The sequence below is a fragment of the Meriones unguiculatus genome, chromosome 1 (assembly GCF_030254825.1).
Source record: "Meriones unguiculatus strain TT.TT164.6M chromosome 1, Bangor_MerUng_6.1, whole genome shotgun sequence".
NCBI classification, from domain to species: Eukaryota; Metazoa; Chordata; class Mammalia; order Rodentia; family Muridae; genus Meriones; species Meriones unguiculatus.
Window position 1 is genome coordinate 21,277,360 of NC_083349.1, and position 18,556 is coordinate 21,295,915.

The 18,556-nt window shown below is 52.8% G+C and overlaps 1 protein-coding gene across 10 annotated transcripts in view; it reads left to right on the forward strand.

Annotated features, from left to right (window-relative positions):
- Nucleotides 1–18,556, forward strand: part of Shank2 (SH3 and multiple ankyrin repeat domains 2) — a 435,523-nt gene that overhangs the window by 396,914 nt on the left and 20,053 nt on the right. For 6 of the 10 annotated variants that reach the window (XM_060383254.1, XM_060383259.1, XM_060383260.1 and 3 more), the window contains 5 exons: nt 8,542–8,677; nt 9,467–9,546; nt 9,744–9,765; nt 10,974–10,994; nt 18,032–18,162. In XM_060383254.1, coding sequence (XP_060239237.1) covers nt 8,542–8,677; nt 9,467–9,546; nt 9,744–9,765; nt 10,974–10,994; nt 18,032–18,162 — 390 coding nt within the window. Of the gene's footprint in view, nt 1–8,541; nt 8,678–9,466; nt 9,548–9,743; nt 9,766–10,973; nt 10,995–18,031; nt 18,163–18,556 lie in introns of all 10 variants that reach the window. The other 4 variants (XM_060383257.1, XM_060383264.1, XM_060383258.1 and 1 more) reach the window with 3 other exon arrangements.

An 18,556-nucleotide genomic window follows, 5' to 3' on the forward strand; every position in this document is an offset into this window, starting at 1 on the left:
CCTGCCAAGCACTTGTGTCAGCCGTCGAGGGAAGGATTAGTGTACAGATGTGGGCATTACTCACTGCTTCAGTGGGTTGCTGAGCTCTGTCTGTATTTATGCAAAAGTTTACACTTGAGGAGTCTTTGCTATTAGATACGCCTTTATTGCTGCCTCGAAACCTTCCTTTCTTCCCATAACGCTTTTGCTTTAAGATTTCTTCTATTTCATGTGTATCTGTGCACAACACAAGTGCACTGCCCACAGAGGCCAGAAGAGGGCATCAGATCCTCTGGAACCGCAGTTACAGATGGGTTAATTTACCACGCAGGTGCTGGAACCAAACCTGGGTCCCCTGCAAGAGCAGCCAGTGCTCTCAACCCTCAGCCATCTCCCCAGCCCCGTTAACAAAACTTGGAGGTAGAATTCACAAAGCATAAGCTTCAGTTGTGCAAACATTAGCACAATAAGATTGTAGACCAAGATGCTGCCCTGACAGGCAGTCTTGAACCCATGGCTCCCCTCCCCCCAGGAACCTCTATACATCGGCTTCATGTGTCTCCAGCTGCTTTTAATAGTCCTGGGCTTACATTCCAGGGTAGAGTTCCTGGGTCACATGGTGACATATTGGCCGGGTTCAGAACAGCTGCACGGCATTTCTGCTTGGAGGTGGTTGTTCTGTGGGCGCTGAGGTGGCCTCCACCCTTGCACCAACCTTACCACTTGCCTCTGAGCACCTTCATAGGATCTAAGTTGGGTTTCTAGCATCCAGCCTCAGAACACACAAAGCCCTCTTCTGGAATCTGCAGTCAATACATGCACATGGTGTACAAACCCCCCACCCCACCCCCAGCTCCCCATCCCCATCCCCCACCCCAATACACACATAATTAAAAATAAAATAGGTCCTTTTTAAGAGAAAAATCCATGAATGACATTTTAAATCTGTCTTTTTAATCCGTTTTGTATCTGGGGTGGCTTCTCTTTGAGACCGGCCTGGAACTCAGATCCGCCTGTCTCTGCTTTCTGCGTGCTGGCATTAGCGTTGTAGGCCACCATGCCTGGTTAGATCTGCTTATTAATTGGAGTTTTATCCCACTAACATTTAATGTCATTACTGACATTTAGTCTGGATCTGTGGGTTTGCTTTCCTGCTTCTCCCTGCTCCTTTCATCTTGTGTCCCCTTCCTGCCACATTTTGGCTTATCTGTTCTTGGAACTCTGTTTTAATTTGGCAATGGGCCTTAGCTGTCCCTCTGTATATTCTGGCAGTGGCGGCTCTCGGACCACAGGCACTCCTCAGTGTTCAGAGCCTACTTGGAGTTGGTAGTACGGATGTGACATAAAACTTTTATATTGAGACTGGAGAGATGGCTCAGTGGTTAAGAGCACTGTCTGCTCTTCCAAAGGTCATGAGTTCAATTCCCCACGACCACATGGTGGCTCACAACCATCTATAATGTGAACTGATTTTATATATATATATAAATATGTCTTCTTTAAAAAAAAAACTTTCATATTTTGTATCCCAGTTGTTGTGTCTGGGAACCGCAGGGGCACAGCTGCCTTCCTTCCTGCTGATTGTCCCGTGTCTAAATCTGCGTGATTATAGCCCCCACTGCTGTCAGCTTTGCCTCAGGTGCCACATCGTTCTGCGGACAGCCATTTCTCAGCCGGTCTTCATCCTCTACTAATGCCTTCAGCAGATTCAAAGTCCTTCAAGTGTTGGGAGCGTTGTCCCCTGACTTCTGGCCTGCAGGGTTTCTGCCTCTTCTCTGGTTTAATGTATCTACACTGCCTTCGGCTTCCAGGGGGCTGGCTGTGTAATGTCCCTGCCTGGGACTCGCTTTATACTTTGAAGCTCACTGTATTTCTTGAATCTGTGGGTTTACATCCTCCACTAAACCAGGTACACTTTTAGCCGTGTGTGTGTGTGTGTATGTGTGTGTGTGTGTGTGTGTCTGTGTCTGTGTCTGTGTATGTGTATGTGTATGTGTATTTCTGACTTCTTTCTCTTCTATGATTCCAGTTTCCTCTCTTTCAGAACCCCGCATTACCTTTGCGTTAGGCCATTGGCTGATGCCCTCGTGCATCCTTAGGTCTCTGCTCTTTTTGTAAATCTCTCCGTCTTCTTCTGAGTCACTGCTCCTTCATTGCTATTCTGCTGTCAAGCCCACCCAGCGAAGCGTTGTAAGAACTATGCTAACACCCCCGTGTGACAACCCCAGTGCCGGCTCATCTCTGTGTCTTGAGCGGGTTTGACTTGTGACCTGAATGTTGTGACAGTCGGGTGTGGTGACTTTAGACTCTGCCACAGTTCCTGGGTGAACGTTCGTGTTTTCCGTGGACCTGACTGCCAGCTTGACTTGACTCTGAAGTCCCACTCGGTGTGGCTTGTACTAGCTGCAGCTCACAATTCCATCCAGGTTCTCTCAGCCCTGTCTGCAGTTTGCTGTGAGCCTCTGTCACACACACACAGCTGACACAGTTACCCTGAGGTCTGGGGAGTGTTTACTCAGAGGACCTGCACCTCCCCCTTTACCCCTTCCTGCTGGGACTCTGCCTTGTTTGGAGGCCCGTGGCGGCCCTAAGCTCTGCCCTCTGGTTTCTCAAGTTGGGACGACTACAGTTTTCTGTCAGAGCTGCAGATGACACACAGGGCACTGCTCCCAACTCCCATCCAAAGGCCCTCCCCCGCCTTCATTCGCACCCCACCACTGCCTTCTCTGCTTTCATCCTGGTTTGGGTAGGGAGAGCAGCTGTCCAGTCTTCACAGATGTTACCTGAAAAATTAGAATCAGGGGCTCACCGGGCCCCCACCTTCAAGTTTTCTATCCAGCTAAGCTACTGCTGAAGTTTGAGGGTCAAAAGTCAGTGTGTCAAAACTCATCTCCGAATTGCTATATTAGGAAACTCTACCCCCCCCTCATCTACCCAAAAACAGGAGTCAAAACCAAATAAACCACTCGTATACCCTCAAGTCATCCAACATGAGTGTCAGAGGGCGCCCATGGATGGTGAGATGGGGACCTCAGACTAGCCTGGAAAACACTGAGTCTCAACTATGAAGTGCCAATCAGAAGTCAAGAGAGGCCAGGAGTAGTAGCACACCCTCGGAGTTCTAGCACTCAAGAAGCAGAGGCAGGAGGATCACCCATAGTTCAAGTTTAGCCCAAGCTATATAGTGAGTTCCAGGCCAGCCAGGGGTACATAGTGAGACCCTGTGTCAAAAACAAACCAACAGGAAGACCTCAGGAGACAGTTCTTCAAGACAAAGTTAAAAGCCTCATGAATCCGAAGCTTGTGAAGAGGGATTCTCAGAATTAGGGGAGTGTTTGGGTTTGAATTACTGTTAAGTACATAGAAAATTAAACCAATAAAAAAAATTATTTTTCTCTGAGAGGGGGTGGATGCAGGAGATGATAAAGTAATCAAATTAGAGTGTGTGGTTTAAGTATGGGTGGATTATCGCACAGTCGAGAGGAATGGTGAATGCTGGTCTAGTTAAAATGTTGATGAATATATATCCCGAGAGCCAGAGCGGGAAGCACGGCAGGAGGGCTGGGGAAAAGAGGTTCCCACTGCTGCCACTCCAGTCACCGCTTCCGTGGTGGTTCTTCGGCAGATGAGAGCTGGAAGTTCCCAGTATGCAGCCCGGAGAGTCAACAATATGGGAAGGATTTGCTAAAGGCTTTGGAGAAGTGGGCACGGAGCAGAAAGCCTCCTCTGTCCGCTGTTTGCACGCACACACAAACAAACACAACTCTGTTATTTAAGGAGCATTCCAATGAGAGACCCGAATGTGTTGTGAAGGACTGTATGGGATCCTGTTCTTTACAAAACAGCTAGGTGCCATGTAGCCTGCATTATTCACCCTCCACAGGTCCCTGGCTGTGTGTAAGGATATATGGAAAGGCCCAATGCTTCCTTACGGGTAACTGGATCTGTAAATTGAAAGTTTTGGGTTTTTTGTTTTGTTTTGTTTTGTTTTCAGCTCTAAATCGGTAACTCCAGTGGGCATCAGGGCTTATTGGAACCTTCTTGCTGATGTGGCATATGGCATGTGTATCTCCCCCTGGTGGTAACAGGCCAGAATTGCAGGTCCAGGCCTTTTGTGCTTTAAAACCCCATGAAAGTTCCAAGTGCCAATGCCAGCAGATGGGGGAAGAGCAAGCCTTCTTGCCCACTCTGGCTTCTGTCAGCACATGAGCCGTTTGTTTTCGGGACTGTGTCTGGCTCTAAACACTCATCGCCTGCTAACATGTTTTTAGGCCTGTTTGTAGGCTGGAAGACTATGAAGACTCCAGACCCGTGACTCCTCTGTCCCTGCGGTGGTGAGGAGATTGTACCTGGGTTTCGGTGAGGAGTCTCTATATTGCAGAGACCATGGGCCTTTGCCCATCTGTTTTTTAAGCACCATGACATATTGCACTTGCATTGTGTGCCTCACTAAACCTGTCACGTGCATATTGGAAGCTGATCCACAAAGCCGCATGGCCTTCAGCTCTGACCTGAAGGTTGAGGACACGGTCCATGCAAAGTTTGATTTCGTTTTGTTTTGTTTTTGCTTTCATTTTTGTTTTTGCAAATCAGCAAGAGCATTTCAGTCCTTCATGGTTGCAGGGAAGAAGCGGAGGGAGGGTGAAGAGCATAGTAAGAGGGTCCAAGGTCAGCATTCCTCCACTGTGGGTACTGCCATGTCAGTATTACCCGCTTTTCATGGTAAAATACCATAACCAAATGCAACTTGTGGAAGGGTTTATTTTGGCTTACTGTGCCAAAGAGTTAAGAGTCCAGCCTGGTGGGAAACATGGCAGCCAGTGGCTGGCATGGTGGCAGGAGTGGGAAGTGGGGAGCTCAAAGCAGAGAGCAAACTGGATGTGGCATGAGGCTTCTAGTCTCAAAGCTCAGTCCCAGTGACATGCTTGCTCTAGCACGGCCACACCACCTAAACCCTCCCCAAGCAGTAACACCAACTGGAGACCAAGTTGTCAAATGCCCAAGTCCCTGGAGAACAATTCTCACCCAAACCACAGCATTCCACTCCCTGGCTCCTCTATGGGCTCATGACCATACCACAGTGCAAAACGCATTTATGTAATCCAACTTCAAAAAGTCCCCATAGTCTTTCACAGTCTCAACACCGTTTGAAAGCCCAAAACCTCTTCTGAGACTCAGGGCAGTCTCTTAACTGTAACCCCTGTAAACCCAAAAAGCAAACTACATACTTCCGACATGTAATGGCACAGAATATACTTACCATTCCAAAGGGAGAAATGGCGCATAGTGGGGAAACACACACCGAGGCACGACAGAAACTCAGCAGGACAAACGCCAAAGCCCATAGCTCCATGTCACGTGTCCCTGCAGCTGGAGCAGCCAGTCTTTCTGTCTGCAAGAGGGGTTGCACCTCATCTTGTCCTACAAGGTGAGGTCAGAGGTTCAGGACAGGCTCTGGGACTCTGCAGCCTAGCCTGGGGCTGGGACTCTGTGCCATGAGACACCCAATAGTGCCCTCCCAGTGTGGAAGGTGACAGCAGCATGGACACACCTGGCCTATTCCTACAGCAAGGCTCTCTTGTTCCCAGTGTGGGGAAGGGAGGAGGCAGAGTGCCCTGAAGCCTCAGGGAGAATGGAGCCCAATGGCAGAAAAGGAAGGAGCCTGGAAAAACAGCTCCTAGAAAGAGTCTCCCCTCAGGGGTCCACATCCCTGTGTCCCTGGAAAGCCCCACTGTTCAGTAATGCGGCTGTCTAGACAGGACGTGTTCTTGCCCTCTGAACTGTAAGCAGACATGATTCCCTGCACAAGACTGGAACCATTCGCTTTCTGCGACAGGAGAGGAGAGGGGCCCATGACTCCCTGTCCATCCTCAGGAATTTATAGACTGTTAAGGATTGCAAGAGGGAGGGGATCAGCAGACCACACCACCCCCTGGTATAGATGGACAGGTGGTAGTTGTCAGGATATCTAGTCAATTAACCAGTGCCAGGATTTTCTTTAGCTGTCCATAGTCACCCAAGCATTGCACCACCATTGCAAAGCAGGGAGGTGAAGCTCCAGGGCCTGCCCATGAGGTCTGCTCCTTTCCCAGCTAGCATCTCCCAGTGCCATCTTCTCTCTGAATTCCCTCCATAGCAGCACTGGCCCTTGCAGGCTGTGCTGGAGCTACTCTGTCCCCGCTGCCGGACTTGGGGACTGTAACTACCTCTCTGCCTGCTAGCTTCCCTTCAACCATCACAAGTCACTCCCAGGGAAGTTGCTGGCAGGGATGCTGACTTTCCCCACCTGAGGCCTGTGTTTAACTGAGGGGTGGCAGGTAGAACATCGGTTCTTAAGGGCCTCAAGTGAAGGGTGGTAGCCCAGCTCCAGGCTGAGTGTCACAGCATGGCTGGTCACTGGCTTCTGTCCAAGGCTGTTCACCTGCTGATCTATAATAAAGGGAGACACGGTTCTTTTTCTCCCTGCTCTGGAGGCTGGGAGACTGGGAAGAAGGCACTGGATATGCTGGCTTGTAGACTGTCATGTCCTCGATGGTCCCTCACAGAGGGACAGGCCAGGGAGCCCCTGGTACCCTTTTTGGAAAGTATTCACCAATTAATGAGTCACTCTTGAGGGAGGGAATCTCCAGGTAAGGGTAATTGATGAGGGACAACCCAGCCTGAATGTGGATGGTACCGTCCTGTGGGCTGGGGTCCTGGACTGAAAAAAAAAGGGGGGGGGATGGAGAATCAAGTGAGCTGAACACCAGCATTTGTCTCTTCACTTCCTGACTGTGCATGCGATGTGACCAGCCATGTCTTAACACCCACCATGACAGACTGGGCCCTCAATAACTCTTAGCCACATGAACCCTTCCTTAGCTTACTTGTGTCAGATGGTGTGTGTGTGTGTGTGTGTGTGTGCATGACAGCAATAAGACATATATGTAATATAAGTCCCAAAGGCCTCCATCACCTCTGGGGTGAGTTCCATGCACATGGGTTTGGGAATGTGATCTGTGCTGAGACAGTTGTGACTACAGGGCTGGAAAGTTTTGCAGAGCCCCTGAACATCCAGTGAAGCCATAGCTCCACTCCTTGGCCCAGCTTGGCTTGCTTTGGGTGACTTGGTTTGTGCTCCTTGACATTACTTGTCTAATGACAAGTGTGTGTCACCAGGGCTGCATGCCTCGGGTTCCAGCTGCTTTGTGACACTTAGGGCCCAGTCTACTAACATTTCCCAAGTTCGGCCCAAGGTGAGTGAACGGCTCTCAGCTGCCCACGCCAGCCCTCACCTCCATGTCTGTCTGGTAGACACACGCCTGTGGTTCGAGGGACTCCACAGAAGGTAGCCAACAGGACAGCTGCCTGCCTTTGAGCTGCGTCAGCTCAGTGTGTCTCCTCTATCTCAGGAGCCAGTCCCCTTCATAACTTACTCCCTTTACAGAGTGTGGGCACGGGTCACTGCTTGCTGTCAATCCTGGCTATGATCAGAAGGCTGAACTCTGAAAGCCAAGCCAAGGGCTGGATTCAGAGCCATGGACACCCTAACAGCAGCAATATATAGGGTCTGTTCTGTGCCCTTCTAGAATCCCACAAACAGACATCGTCAAAGGCAATGGTCACAAAACTCCAAGCAGATGAGAGGGTTAGGGGAGGCTAGATGGCTCCTGAGTGAATAACAGAGCTTGAGACCCTGGCTGGGGCTCCTGGACTTCTACCATATCACTGTGGAGGAATGGAGGTTTGGGGGTTTGTGTGAAAGTGCTGGAGTTCTTACATTCCAATCGCTGAGATGCTGTCCAACACTGTTGGGCAAGATTTGGCCCCTGGGGATCTTGATTGGATGGCACAGTGCTGGGGCGGGCGTTTCCCCAGCTTCCAACTTGCCCATCCTTATGGCTCTGTCTTTACTTTGAGGACAAGGCCTGGGGATCTTCGTGATGAGGTCCAAGAGCTTCTGGCAAAGGGGCTGAGGCTGAGCCCCACCTCTGCTTGAATCTGTGTCTGCTTCTTCCTGAGGGATGGGAAGAGGGCGCCTGCTTCTGAAATGTCCAGGTTTTCTGAACCTGGGGCCGTGCTCTCAGCACAGCATTGAGATCCAAACAAGCACCCCCCACTCTCCCAGGATCACTGGGGCTGTTTTCCCTCCTCCCTGTAGTACCAGGGCAGAAGTACCATCTCTCTTAGCAACTTGTAAAGCCAAGCTTTTCCGCCTCCATGTAGAATAAAAGAGGTAACCTAGAAGCAACGGGCCAAAACATAGGAGAAGCAATTAGGGGCCAGGTCTCTGCCTCACTGTAAAAAGAAAGAGCTGTCCTGCACCCAGCCCTGGACATCTCCTGAGAATTCTGTGAGGTGGGACCCACTAGTCCTGGCAGAGGGTGCTGGATGAAGCACCCCACCCCTCACCCCTTCCTTCCTCCGCAGCCACAGCAGCACACACGCTGACCTCTCCAAAGCAAACATTCATCCATGGAGACCAAAGTCCCCCTCGTCCCCTTCGGGGTGCTGCCAGCACGTGCTTCGCCGCCTCTGCCTTCTCTCACAGGCTGCTGACCTGCCGTGCCTCTCTCCCCACAGGTTAACAATGAAAATGTCGTCAAGGTGGGTCACAGGCAGGTGGTGAACATGATCCGCCAGGGAGGGAATCACCTCGTCCTTAAGGTCGTCACGGTGACCAGGAATCTCGACCCTGATGACACCGCCAGAAAGAAAGGTGTGTGTGCCTCAAGGGGAAGAGGGGAGGAGGCAGGGGCCATGGGGAGGAGAGCAGGATTCTTTTCAGCTGAGAACCACGGCAATAGGGAATCGTTTAAGTTTGTGACCAAGGCCATGACACTGAGCCTGACTCACCAATCTGCTAAGGAAGGCCACTGCTGGGCCAGCAAAGGGGGCACCAAATACAGAACAGACACCCCTGCCCCATTTGTAGGGCAGAAGTGGGGGATAAAGGAGTCCTTCTAACCAGCTGTCCCCAAAGCAGCTGTGTAAACCAGGGACGGCTAGGTGAGGGTTTAGAGATGGCTGCCCCAAGGCTCACTAAATAGCAGGGCTATCTAGAAGGAGGGCTGGAAATGGCTGAGGCCACAGTAGGAGACTAGGGGGATGACATTTCCTAGACACCCATCGGCTTTTTCCCAAGTTCCACTGAAGCCTGTGGCCCTGCTGTGATGGCCTGGCAGGCAGTGGCAAAGCTGCCTGTTCCCCGCCCTGTCACAGTCAGATTCGCACAGAAAGAACAGAGCCTGAGGTCCCCTCGCCAGCCCAAAGCACTTACCCTACTCCATCCTGGGAACCAGGGCTGCTGCTAACCATGGCAGCCAACCATGACTCCCCCACCCCACCCCCCGAAACCACCCGTCAGCCTGCCCCACAAAACACAGATTGGAAGTCCACTGCCTCCCTGATTCTTCCTAGGTCCAAAAGTAAGGAGCATGGGGTGGGGCATAGGATAGGGTGGAGAACTTAACGGTGGTTCTCATACCTGCTCTGCCTGCCCATCAAGCTCCCCCACCTCCAAAGCGGGCTCCAACCACGGCCCTCACCCTGCGTTCCAAGTCCATGACAGCGGAGCTGGAGGAACTCGGTAAGGCCACCTCGCCCTGCCGCCCTCAGCCCATGCACGGCCTCCTGCTGGCCTGCTTGACCCTGCCCCGGCCCCTGCATGCCCTACGGCTCCACGCTTGGCTTGGCTACTCTACTGGGGGACATGGGTGGGATGTCTAGGGGTGGGGCTGTTACTCTTTTCTGCTTATCTAACATTGTTTTGTTTTGACTTTTTGGGCCTCTCACTAGTGGACAAAGGTAAGCAGCCCCGCTGGCCCCGCAGCAGTGTCCCTGCTGCCTCGGGCACCCTCACTGACCCTCCCTCAGCCTGGCCTCCAGCTTGCTCCAGCCACCGAGGCCCTGCCCTCAGGGACTCCTCAGAGAATCTCAGCATACCTAGCGCTCTATGAGGGCCTTCTTAAACAGACTTGGCCATTTGTCCCTTTGGAGGCAGATGTTGCAGGGGGGACCATCAGCCACTGGGACCGTTAAGAAAAGGGATGACTGTGACATGACTGAAAGCTACATCTTATATGTCACCTGGGTGCCACCAGGTAGCCGAGGGACCTCTGCAGAGAGGGTGACTCTGAGCCACGGAGATGATGAGGGGAAGCACTGGCCCCGTGAACAGCAGGAATAGGACTGGTGAGGGTGGGCCTCTCAGTGCAGAGGCAACCACTCAGGTTTAATACCAGTAGCTCTCAGTGGTGTCCTGCCAGGATGTCAGCCTTATGTGGGACACCCGCAACTCCCCACCAGCAGAGAGCAGCCTCAGCGCCCGCCTCCCCCAACCCCCGTCTCCTTGCTCGTGTCAAACACCGTCCTTCTTGCTGCTTCCCGGGTCTAGAATCTGAAGCTCGCCTCAAATTGTCAGTCTTCTAGAAAAGGGTACCCTGACACAGGAATGCTTCTCCACCCAGAAACTGGAGTGCCTCCCTGCCATCCTCTCCTTCCGGCCAGGCCCCTGACTCTATCCTGTCCCTTCAAGCATTCCACTGGGAACATTCCAGTTACGTCCCCATGACCAAATGTCTACCCTGCTTACAATGGGCCAAGGCCAGCCTGCCCTACAGAAGGGGCTGCTGCCACATTCAACAGAAGCTCATTAACGAGAGGCTGTCTCCAGCTCCCAGAGCCTCCAGTCCCCAGGGCCCCCATGCCCTCTTAAAGGTGGACCTGCCCTCCTGCCTCACCTCATGAAACTCCTGTGGCATGCTGGTGGCCAGAGCCAAAATAAGAAAGAAAGCCCTTCACCGCCACAAAGGAGGCAGGGCAGGTAAAAAGAGCAGCCAAGGACAAGTCCTAGGCCCACTCTGGACCCCTGCCCCTCACTCCTGATGGTCTCCACACTGCTTCCCCTGCCTGTGTCCCATGGTCACTGAGCTGAGTGAGACCCCCGGTGTGGGCCCACACGGGAGGGCGCCGCCGCCGTGGGTGGCTCACGCGCTTCCCTTTCTGTTTGCAAGCCTCAGTCCGGAAGAAGAAGGGTAAGGGAAGTGTCTGTGCCCATGCTCTTGCCCAGTAGAAGAGAAATCCCCTCGTGACCATCGTGTGAAGTCCAGAGTGTGCTGTGAGCCTTGTGACGTCTTCCCTATTTGGGGGCCATGCCCAAGGGCCCCCTCCCCGGGATGTATCCTGTTCTAGTCTGTCTGGTCTGCTTGCCTTCTGTCTGTGACTCCGTTGACCTATTTGTAAGCCCCCTGATCTGTGTTCACATCAACATGCTGACGAGGCGACCAGGATCCTGGATGGCTCTTGCTATCCCTGCCTGGCTGCAGGTGTCTGGAATCCTCTCCTGTGGGGCTGCTCAGAATATCCGTGGGTACTGAATAGCCAGGGGTGCAGGCAAGGGGGTGCGCAGGCTTTGTTCTTCTTCCAACACCACCCAGTTCTTCTCACACTGGAGAAGGAGGGAGCGGTGCGGGCCTTTTGGCTGCCTGTCCCCAGGCTCCCATGAGAGGGGAGCAGGCATGACACAAGTCTCATGAGTCCTACCTTCCAGGCAGAATCCTACCTTCCTCAGAAGCACCCCTGACTGCTCATGACTCCCCAACACTGAGCCAGATGCAGCCTGTGACCCAACAGTGCAATCCTCAAGCATCATTCCCTGCAGCTGAGAGGGTCCCTAATTAGGCTGGTGAGGTCCTTCATGATTGCTACCTTCAGTCTGAGGCCTGGTGTGGACTTAGGACCCTGGATGGACCATGAGGTCAGGAGCGCCTGAATCCAGCAGGATCAGCATCAGGGCAGGACAGGTACCCTGGAGCTGCCAGCATGACCAGCTCAGCGCTAGCAGCCTTTTCTGCAGCAGCCCATGCCTTCACCTCATCAGGTGGCACAGGACACTGAAGCAGGCTCTCTAGGGTCCTCCCCATGTCTAGGGTTGTGTCTGATGTCCAGTCAAAGACGGCCTTTCTTTCCAGGGGTCCTATAGTTAGTTATATTACTATTTGAGCACCCCACCCCCACCAAAGGCCAAACCCAACTCTGGCCTGTCAGAAGAGGCATGCCAAGGTCATCTTGTCATGGGGGCTCTCAAGGTCCAGGGTGCCCCAACAGTCATGAAGAAAAGCTCATAATCAAGAAGATGGGACCTAGGCAGCCAAGCCCTAGGTGTCCCAGGGCCCCTTCCACAGATGTGCTGTAACAGCTGGGGACAGAGGTTTTTGCCAGCATGACGTGATAGACAAGTCTCAAGACAGCAGAAATGCTTTCCATGTGAACAGTAGGAAAAAAAAAAAAAAAAACAGCCGAGACAAAATGCTCCCAATTCGGTACTAGAGCAGGAGGTGGGAGTGGGGCAGGCAGGTGCCAAAGGAGCCGGTGGTCCCAGGCCAGCCACAGAGAAGGGACTGAGGATGCCCTGCTTCCATAGCCACTGAGTTCCTCACCGCATCCCGCAGAAGCCCCTGCCAACTCGGTACCTTCGCTCAGTTGGCAGGCTGCTTAGCTGCAAGGCTTGGAGCAGTGTGTGCACATAGAGCCTGGGTGTGGCAGGAGCTCAGCAATGGCTTCCAGCAACTTCTGCTGCCTGTTCAGGCTCTCCGGGAGGAATGCCTACCTGGAAGGGAGCATACTCCAGGGAGGCTACCTAGAGTGAAAGAAGAACTTGTTCTTCCCAGCTGCCCTGCGCTGAAGAGTGGCCCTGCAAGTCTCTGTCTACCTGGAGACCGTGAACTAGTCCACATTTAGAAATAAGGTCTTTGGGCTGGAGTGATGGCCCAGAGGTTAAGAGCACTGGCTGCTCTTCCAGAGGTCCTGAGTTCAATTCCCAGCAACCACATGGTGGATCTACAACCATCTATAATGAAATCTAGTGCTCTCTTCTGGCATGCAGGTGTACATGCAGGCAGAGTAATGTAAAAATAATAAATAAATAAATCTAGAAAGAAAGAAACAAAGAAAAGAAAGCATGCAGCCAAGACAAGGTCACAACAGGTTAGGTATGCTGTTCCCTACAGTAACCACTGGCTGGTGGAGAGCTAGAGAGTGTTGGAGATGACTGGGACCTCCAGAAACAGGGCCCTTTCCCAATGCCTAGAGGTAGAACCTGATCTGCTAACCCTTGTCATGGATGGCAGGTCCCCAGAACAGAGAGAGTTCTTCCTTTTTAAGCTGTTGTTTATGGTCCCAGGAGACTGTTGAAAGTTAACAGCCTCATCTGAGTGTGGTGGCACATGCCCGTAGTCCCAGCACTAAGGACAGGGGAGGCAGAAAGATGGAAAGCTCAAGGCCAGCCTGAGCTGCATGAGACCTTTCTCAACTAGAATGAAGCACCCTTAACCCTGGCTCTGCCCCACCAGCCACACCCGCTTAGAGACCCTGGCTTTTCACTGAGCTCTTTGCCCTAGTGCCCCATGGTGGAAAAAAAAAAAATCTCCATGGCCAACCACCACAGACACACCAGCCCAGGGCAGCTGAGGTGAGAATGGAGACAGAGGCTACCAGGCAGACTAGTGGAACAGGCTGTGTGACCATGACTTCCAGCCTTGCTGGTCACCTCTGGATAAGCACGCAGACCTTCCCAGGCAAGAGACATGGTGTCTACAGGTCCACGGGGCTCAAGATGCCTACCCACACTTCATTGCCTAGGAAAGCAGACAGGAGGCAGCCCACTGGTGGCACGAGTGACATTTTGGCTCTTCTCCTGGTAGCCCCGTGCTAGCTCATCCTGAGACAAGTGTGGTGTCATCAGCCTGCAGAGGGAGTCGGCCACCAGCTCTGAGACACCAAGGGGAGAGCATGGTGGCTGGGAACAGACAAATTTCCAGCTACCTCAGAGGCCGTGAGCACCCATGCATCTTACTGCTGGCTCTGTGGATGCTTCTAGAACACTAGCTCTTGCTTTCCCACAGAGATCCTAGTAGTACATGAGAGATAACTGGGCTCTGGCTGAATCCTCACCCTGTATGTGGCCAAGGGACATATCACCCCAAAAGGGCTTCCATTCGCTGCCCGGGGACTCAGATGTGCCCGAAGGCTCCCCCTCAGGACTGTGCAGCGGGCTGCAGTGCCGGACTTGTTCTGCATCTTCCTTTGCTTTGGCCTTTGGGCTTCCCTTCCCCCAGCACTTTGGGATGTCTCCCCACAGTGCCATGACATCAGGTAGACTCTCACATGGAAAGCAACAGGTGCTCCAAGTTGAGGACACTGGAGGTACGCTCCAGTGCTTCCTCCTGCATCTTTCGGGGTTGCCTGTGACCCAGGCAAACACACCAGCTGGGAGGGAGATGTGGTGATGGGCAGGGCAAGTAGGTGTTGCTGAAACAAGCCACCCCAGGGAGCCTAACAAACCTGCCACCTTTCTCTCTCGTTCCCGGAAGTCTGCAATTTGCAGCCCACATGCAACACATCTGCCTTGTGAGAGGCCGTAAGCTTGCTTAGAGACTGACTGTTTTGTGGCCTGTGACAGCTTTCATGTGTGTCTGCCTGAGTATATCTAGTGTAACCTTGTGTTGATCCTGGAAGGGCCTGGTCTCCTCTGAGACCTGTCCAGCTCCAGTTCTGGGCATTTGTAAATTTAAGCCTCATCATCTCCTCAGGAACCAGCCATCCCAACAGTTTCCTTAAACACCTTCAGTTCCTGTGAGTAAGAGAGCAAAGATGGAGCCTGCGTGGCCAAGTGTCCCAGTTTTCATTGGTCAGCAAATCTTAAGGAACAAGATGAAGACCTCTCTGTCACCTGAATCACACCAACAACACCAGTGCTAGAAGATCTGGGGCCCTGGGTCTGACAAGCTCATAAAGCAGCTCCTAAGGGAGATGGGAGAGGCAGAGCTCAAAGACCAGGCCAACGCTCAAGGTTCTGGGTCATGTGCCCCAAGGCACAACCATACCTGCACTGTCACAGTACTGACTGCACAAGCCCTCTGTTTGTTCTGCAGTCAGCTAAGTGGGGTTGGTCGCCTCTACAGGAGCACCCTCCAACTATACTCTCTGTGAAAGACAGTGTTATTCCTTCATAGAGTTGAGAGGAAGCCTCAAAGCATCACAGGGTCAGAACCGACATGGGAGATCAAGGCCCTGCAGTTCTCATATCACAGGCTACTGCCCGTTCCTGCCGGGCATGTGGTAATGTCCCATGCAGTAAGTCCACATGCCACCTGTGGAGAAACACACTGCCAGCCCCTACCAGGAAGATTCCCAGTGATTCCATGGCTCTTCAGCATGCGCGTGTTGCTCTCATGCCCTTTTCCCTCCATGTGCCCAGACCCAGGCCCTACACAGCAGACTCTGGTCAACCACCTCCTTATGCTGAGCCTGTGCCCAGGGCCTTCCTAACAGGAACGTGACCATGTGTGTCTTAAATCTGATGTTCCCAGGGTTCTCTGGCCCACAACCTTCCCTGGCCCAGCTGCCACCATTAGCCATTGAGTTCAACAAAGGCCAATTCTGCAGGGCAGGAAAAACAGGAGCTTCCCAGAGCTCGCCCACACCTCTACTTGATAGCCCTAGCCAACCACTCACAGGGTGAGCAGGCTGGGCAAACCCACACAGCCAGGAGGGAGGGGCCTTCACATCTCAAAGTGGAGGTGGCTAGATTCCTGCAGGCCTTCAGAGCTCTCCATGTGAACCACCCAATCACTCCTCTTAAAACTCAATGGCCTCTACTTGACCCACATTTAAGGCTCAGGATGCTGTGTACCCATGCTACGCCTCTGTGGGCAGTGGAAGTGGCCTAAGAGCAAGCACCACCGAGGAGAGAAGGAGGGTAATTTCTAGAGTGACTCAGGTGTCCCCTGCCCAATGCCCACTGCAGAGGTGGGACATAGCTCTCCAGTGCTGAAGAGATCTCAACTCCTTCCTTGAAAGACCACACTGTGGGGTTGCCAGTGGCCACACCTCAGCTGAAGCTAAGCCAGATGCCCAGTGCTATGAGACCTGGCGTATGGGGTGGGGATGCAATGCGGGTCAAGCCAGACCACTGTGTCCTGGCTGGCTCACCAATGCAGGCCGCACAAGGAGCAGCCCAGATGGCTAGTGGGGACAACACAGAAATGAGTTTTATCTCAGCCAGAAAAGCCAACGTGGACCCCTTGAGGAAGATGGCAGAGATGGAGACAGGTGGACATGGCCTGTATCACATGGTAGAAAGCAATCTGGCAGTGTGGAAGGGCGGTTAGAGGATGCAACCACAGGTGACAGACACTCCAGCAGAAGTGCCAGGCCCAGGAGAATGAGGGCGAAGCTTTGGTTGCAGATGAGGGCTTCCTGGGGGCTTCAGGGGCCAAGGACATGGCTGATTTGAACTGCAAGTGCCCCCACTGCCAATGGAGATGGGAGCTGAGCAATTGCCTGACCAATCCCTGACGGCCATATTCTAGCCCAGGAAGAGGCCCATAGCCAGACAAGCCTGCAGGACCCAGGGCTCAGACTCAGCCGTGAAGAAACACAGCACCTGAGGCGACATGGCTTCTGCAGGCCTGGGGGTCTCTCCTACAGTCCGTGGCCTTTTTTAAACTTTTCACACGTGTTAAAGGTTCCGAAGCCATGCCGGATTGTGTGGTATGGGCCACATCAGAACTGCAGCCATCATCAACACGGGTCTGGAATTAGCTGTCTGCCCGGGGTGTCAGAGGGGCCATGGTGGATGCTGCCGTTGCCCCCACCCACCTACTTCCTATTAGTTCATCCTCAAGGAGATCTTGGCTCTGGCCTCTGGCCTGCCTTCTTGGACAGTGCTGCTTTGCTCAGCATGCTGAGCACTGACTACTGTGGCTCTGGGGACTTAGCCAGTGGGTCAGCTCCTCCTGAGAAGCCACCGCTGCCAACTAGTGTTTTGAATGACTTGGTAGCTCAGGAGGCAGTGAGCCCAGTGTTCACTACACAGGGAGCCACCAGACCCCAGGAATGGGCAGAGTTTGTCTAAGACTCAGGCGTGTACAACAAATGTTCCAGAAGCTAGCATCTCCTGTGCCTCAAAAGGATCCAATATGGGAGCTCTTCACAGGCTTGGCTCCCCATAAGCTTCATCTTAGCCCAGAATGAAAGAAAAAAAAAAAAAAAAAAAAAAAAAACTCAGCCCAGGGCAGCTGAGACCTTTTCCTGTGTACCTCTGGGGACCAGGGACTCTGACTGCAGGTGTCAGGAAGTGGGATCCCTGTGTTCTAATAACCCCCTAGACAGAGCCTTGTTTGGGTCCCAGGATCTCAGTTGCCTTAGAGCTAAACTGGGTATCAGAGTCATTCTAAAATGAGCTTTGGTTTTTAAGCTTTAAAAAACAAAAAACTTGGGGTATTTTGTTTTGTTTTGTTTTGGTTTGGTTTGGTTTGGTTTGGTTTGGTTTGGTTTGGTTTGGTTTTTGCATTTCCCAGGACTTCTTGAGATGCGATTTTCATTTCCTAGAAGTGGGAATGTTCTTAGCATGGGGAGGCTAAACGGAACGGAAGTTCCCTGTGCAGCGTGAGCTCAGTGGTCTGGGGCTCCTGCCGTCCCGCCTGGCTTACTAACCACAGTCAACATGCTAGCCTTGGGGTAGGGTGCTCACCTTAAAAGCTATGTTTAGTTACAAAAAGGACCACATTTATGTGTATATGTATGTGCTTGCGCATGCACACATGTGCGTGCGGGCGTGTGTGTGTGTGTGTGTGCACGTGCGCGCGAGTGCCCAAGCTCTTGTGTACACACACCTGGTGGCACAAGCCTATAATCTCAACTCTCAGAAGACTGGCATAGGAGAAACAAAAGTGCAAGGCCAGCCTGAGCTACATACACAAGACCCTACAAGGAATTCCAGAATTAACACTGTCAGTAGCAAATCCCATCTCTCAGACCTGAGGGTAGCAGAGTCACAGCTGTAGCCCTCTCCAAGGGGGCAGGCTGGGATGCTGGGGTCTCCCGCTGTCTTTGTGAAGTTACACCTCAGGCAGGCGAGGTCTGGGACAGGTAGCAGGCCCCCTTGTGTGGTATGTGTAGCGGGGAGATACTCCAGGCACATGGACAGTGGCTGCATGCCTGCATCTTCTTAACTGAGCCCACCCAGCCTCCCAGGCTAAGCCTCTTTAACCCTTACTCTACCTTCTAGATAAACCGGAGGAGATAGTCCCAGCCTCCAAGCCCTCCAGGACTTCGGAGAACGTGGCCATAGAATCCAGGGTGGCGACCATCAAGCAGCGGCCCACTAGCCGATGCTTCCCAGCGGCCTCTGATGTGAATGTGAGTCAGTGGGGCCGGGCAGGGTTTGGGCTAGGCTGGCTAGTGGGCAGGCAGAGGGCTCAGCACACAAGGGGCAATCCAAATCCGCCTCTGGCCTTCACAAGCCCACTCTGCATGTGTTCAGAGCCCACTTCCATGGGTGAGCGCTCTGACCCAACCTAGATCTGCAATAAGTCAATGACCAGGCTAAAGTGCAAATCTCAACAGCCCTGCATGCCACCTTCACCTGGGTTTGTACACAGAGCCCCAAACCTTGAGGGTGTCCCTCCGTGTGTCCAGCCAAGAGACTGTGAACATGGGGCCTGTGGGAGTGCTCCTCAGACAGTGCCCCTTGCCTACAAAGAGCCTCGCACACTGTGGTCCTCCGCACAAACACTTTGCACATACTTTGAGG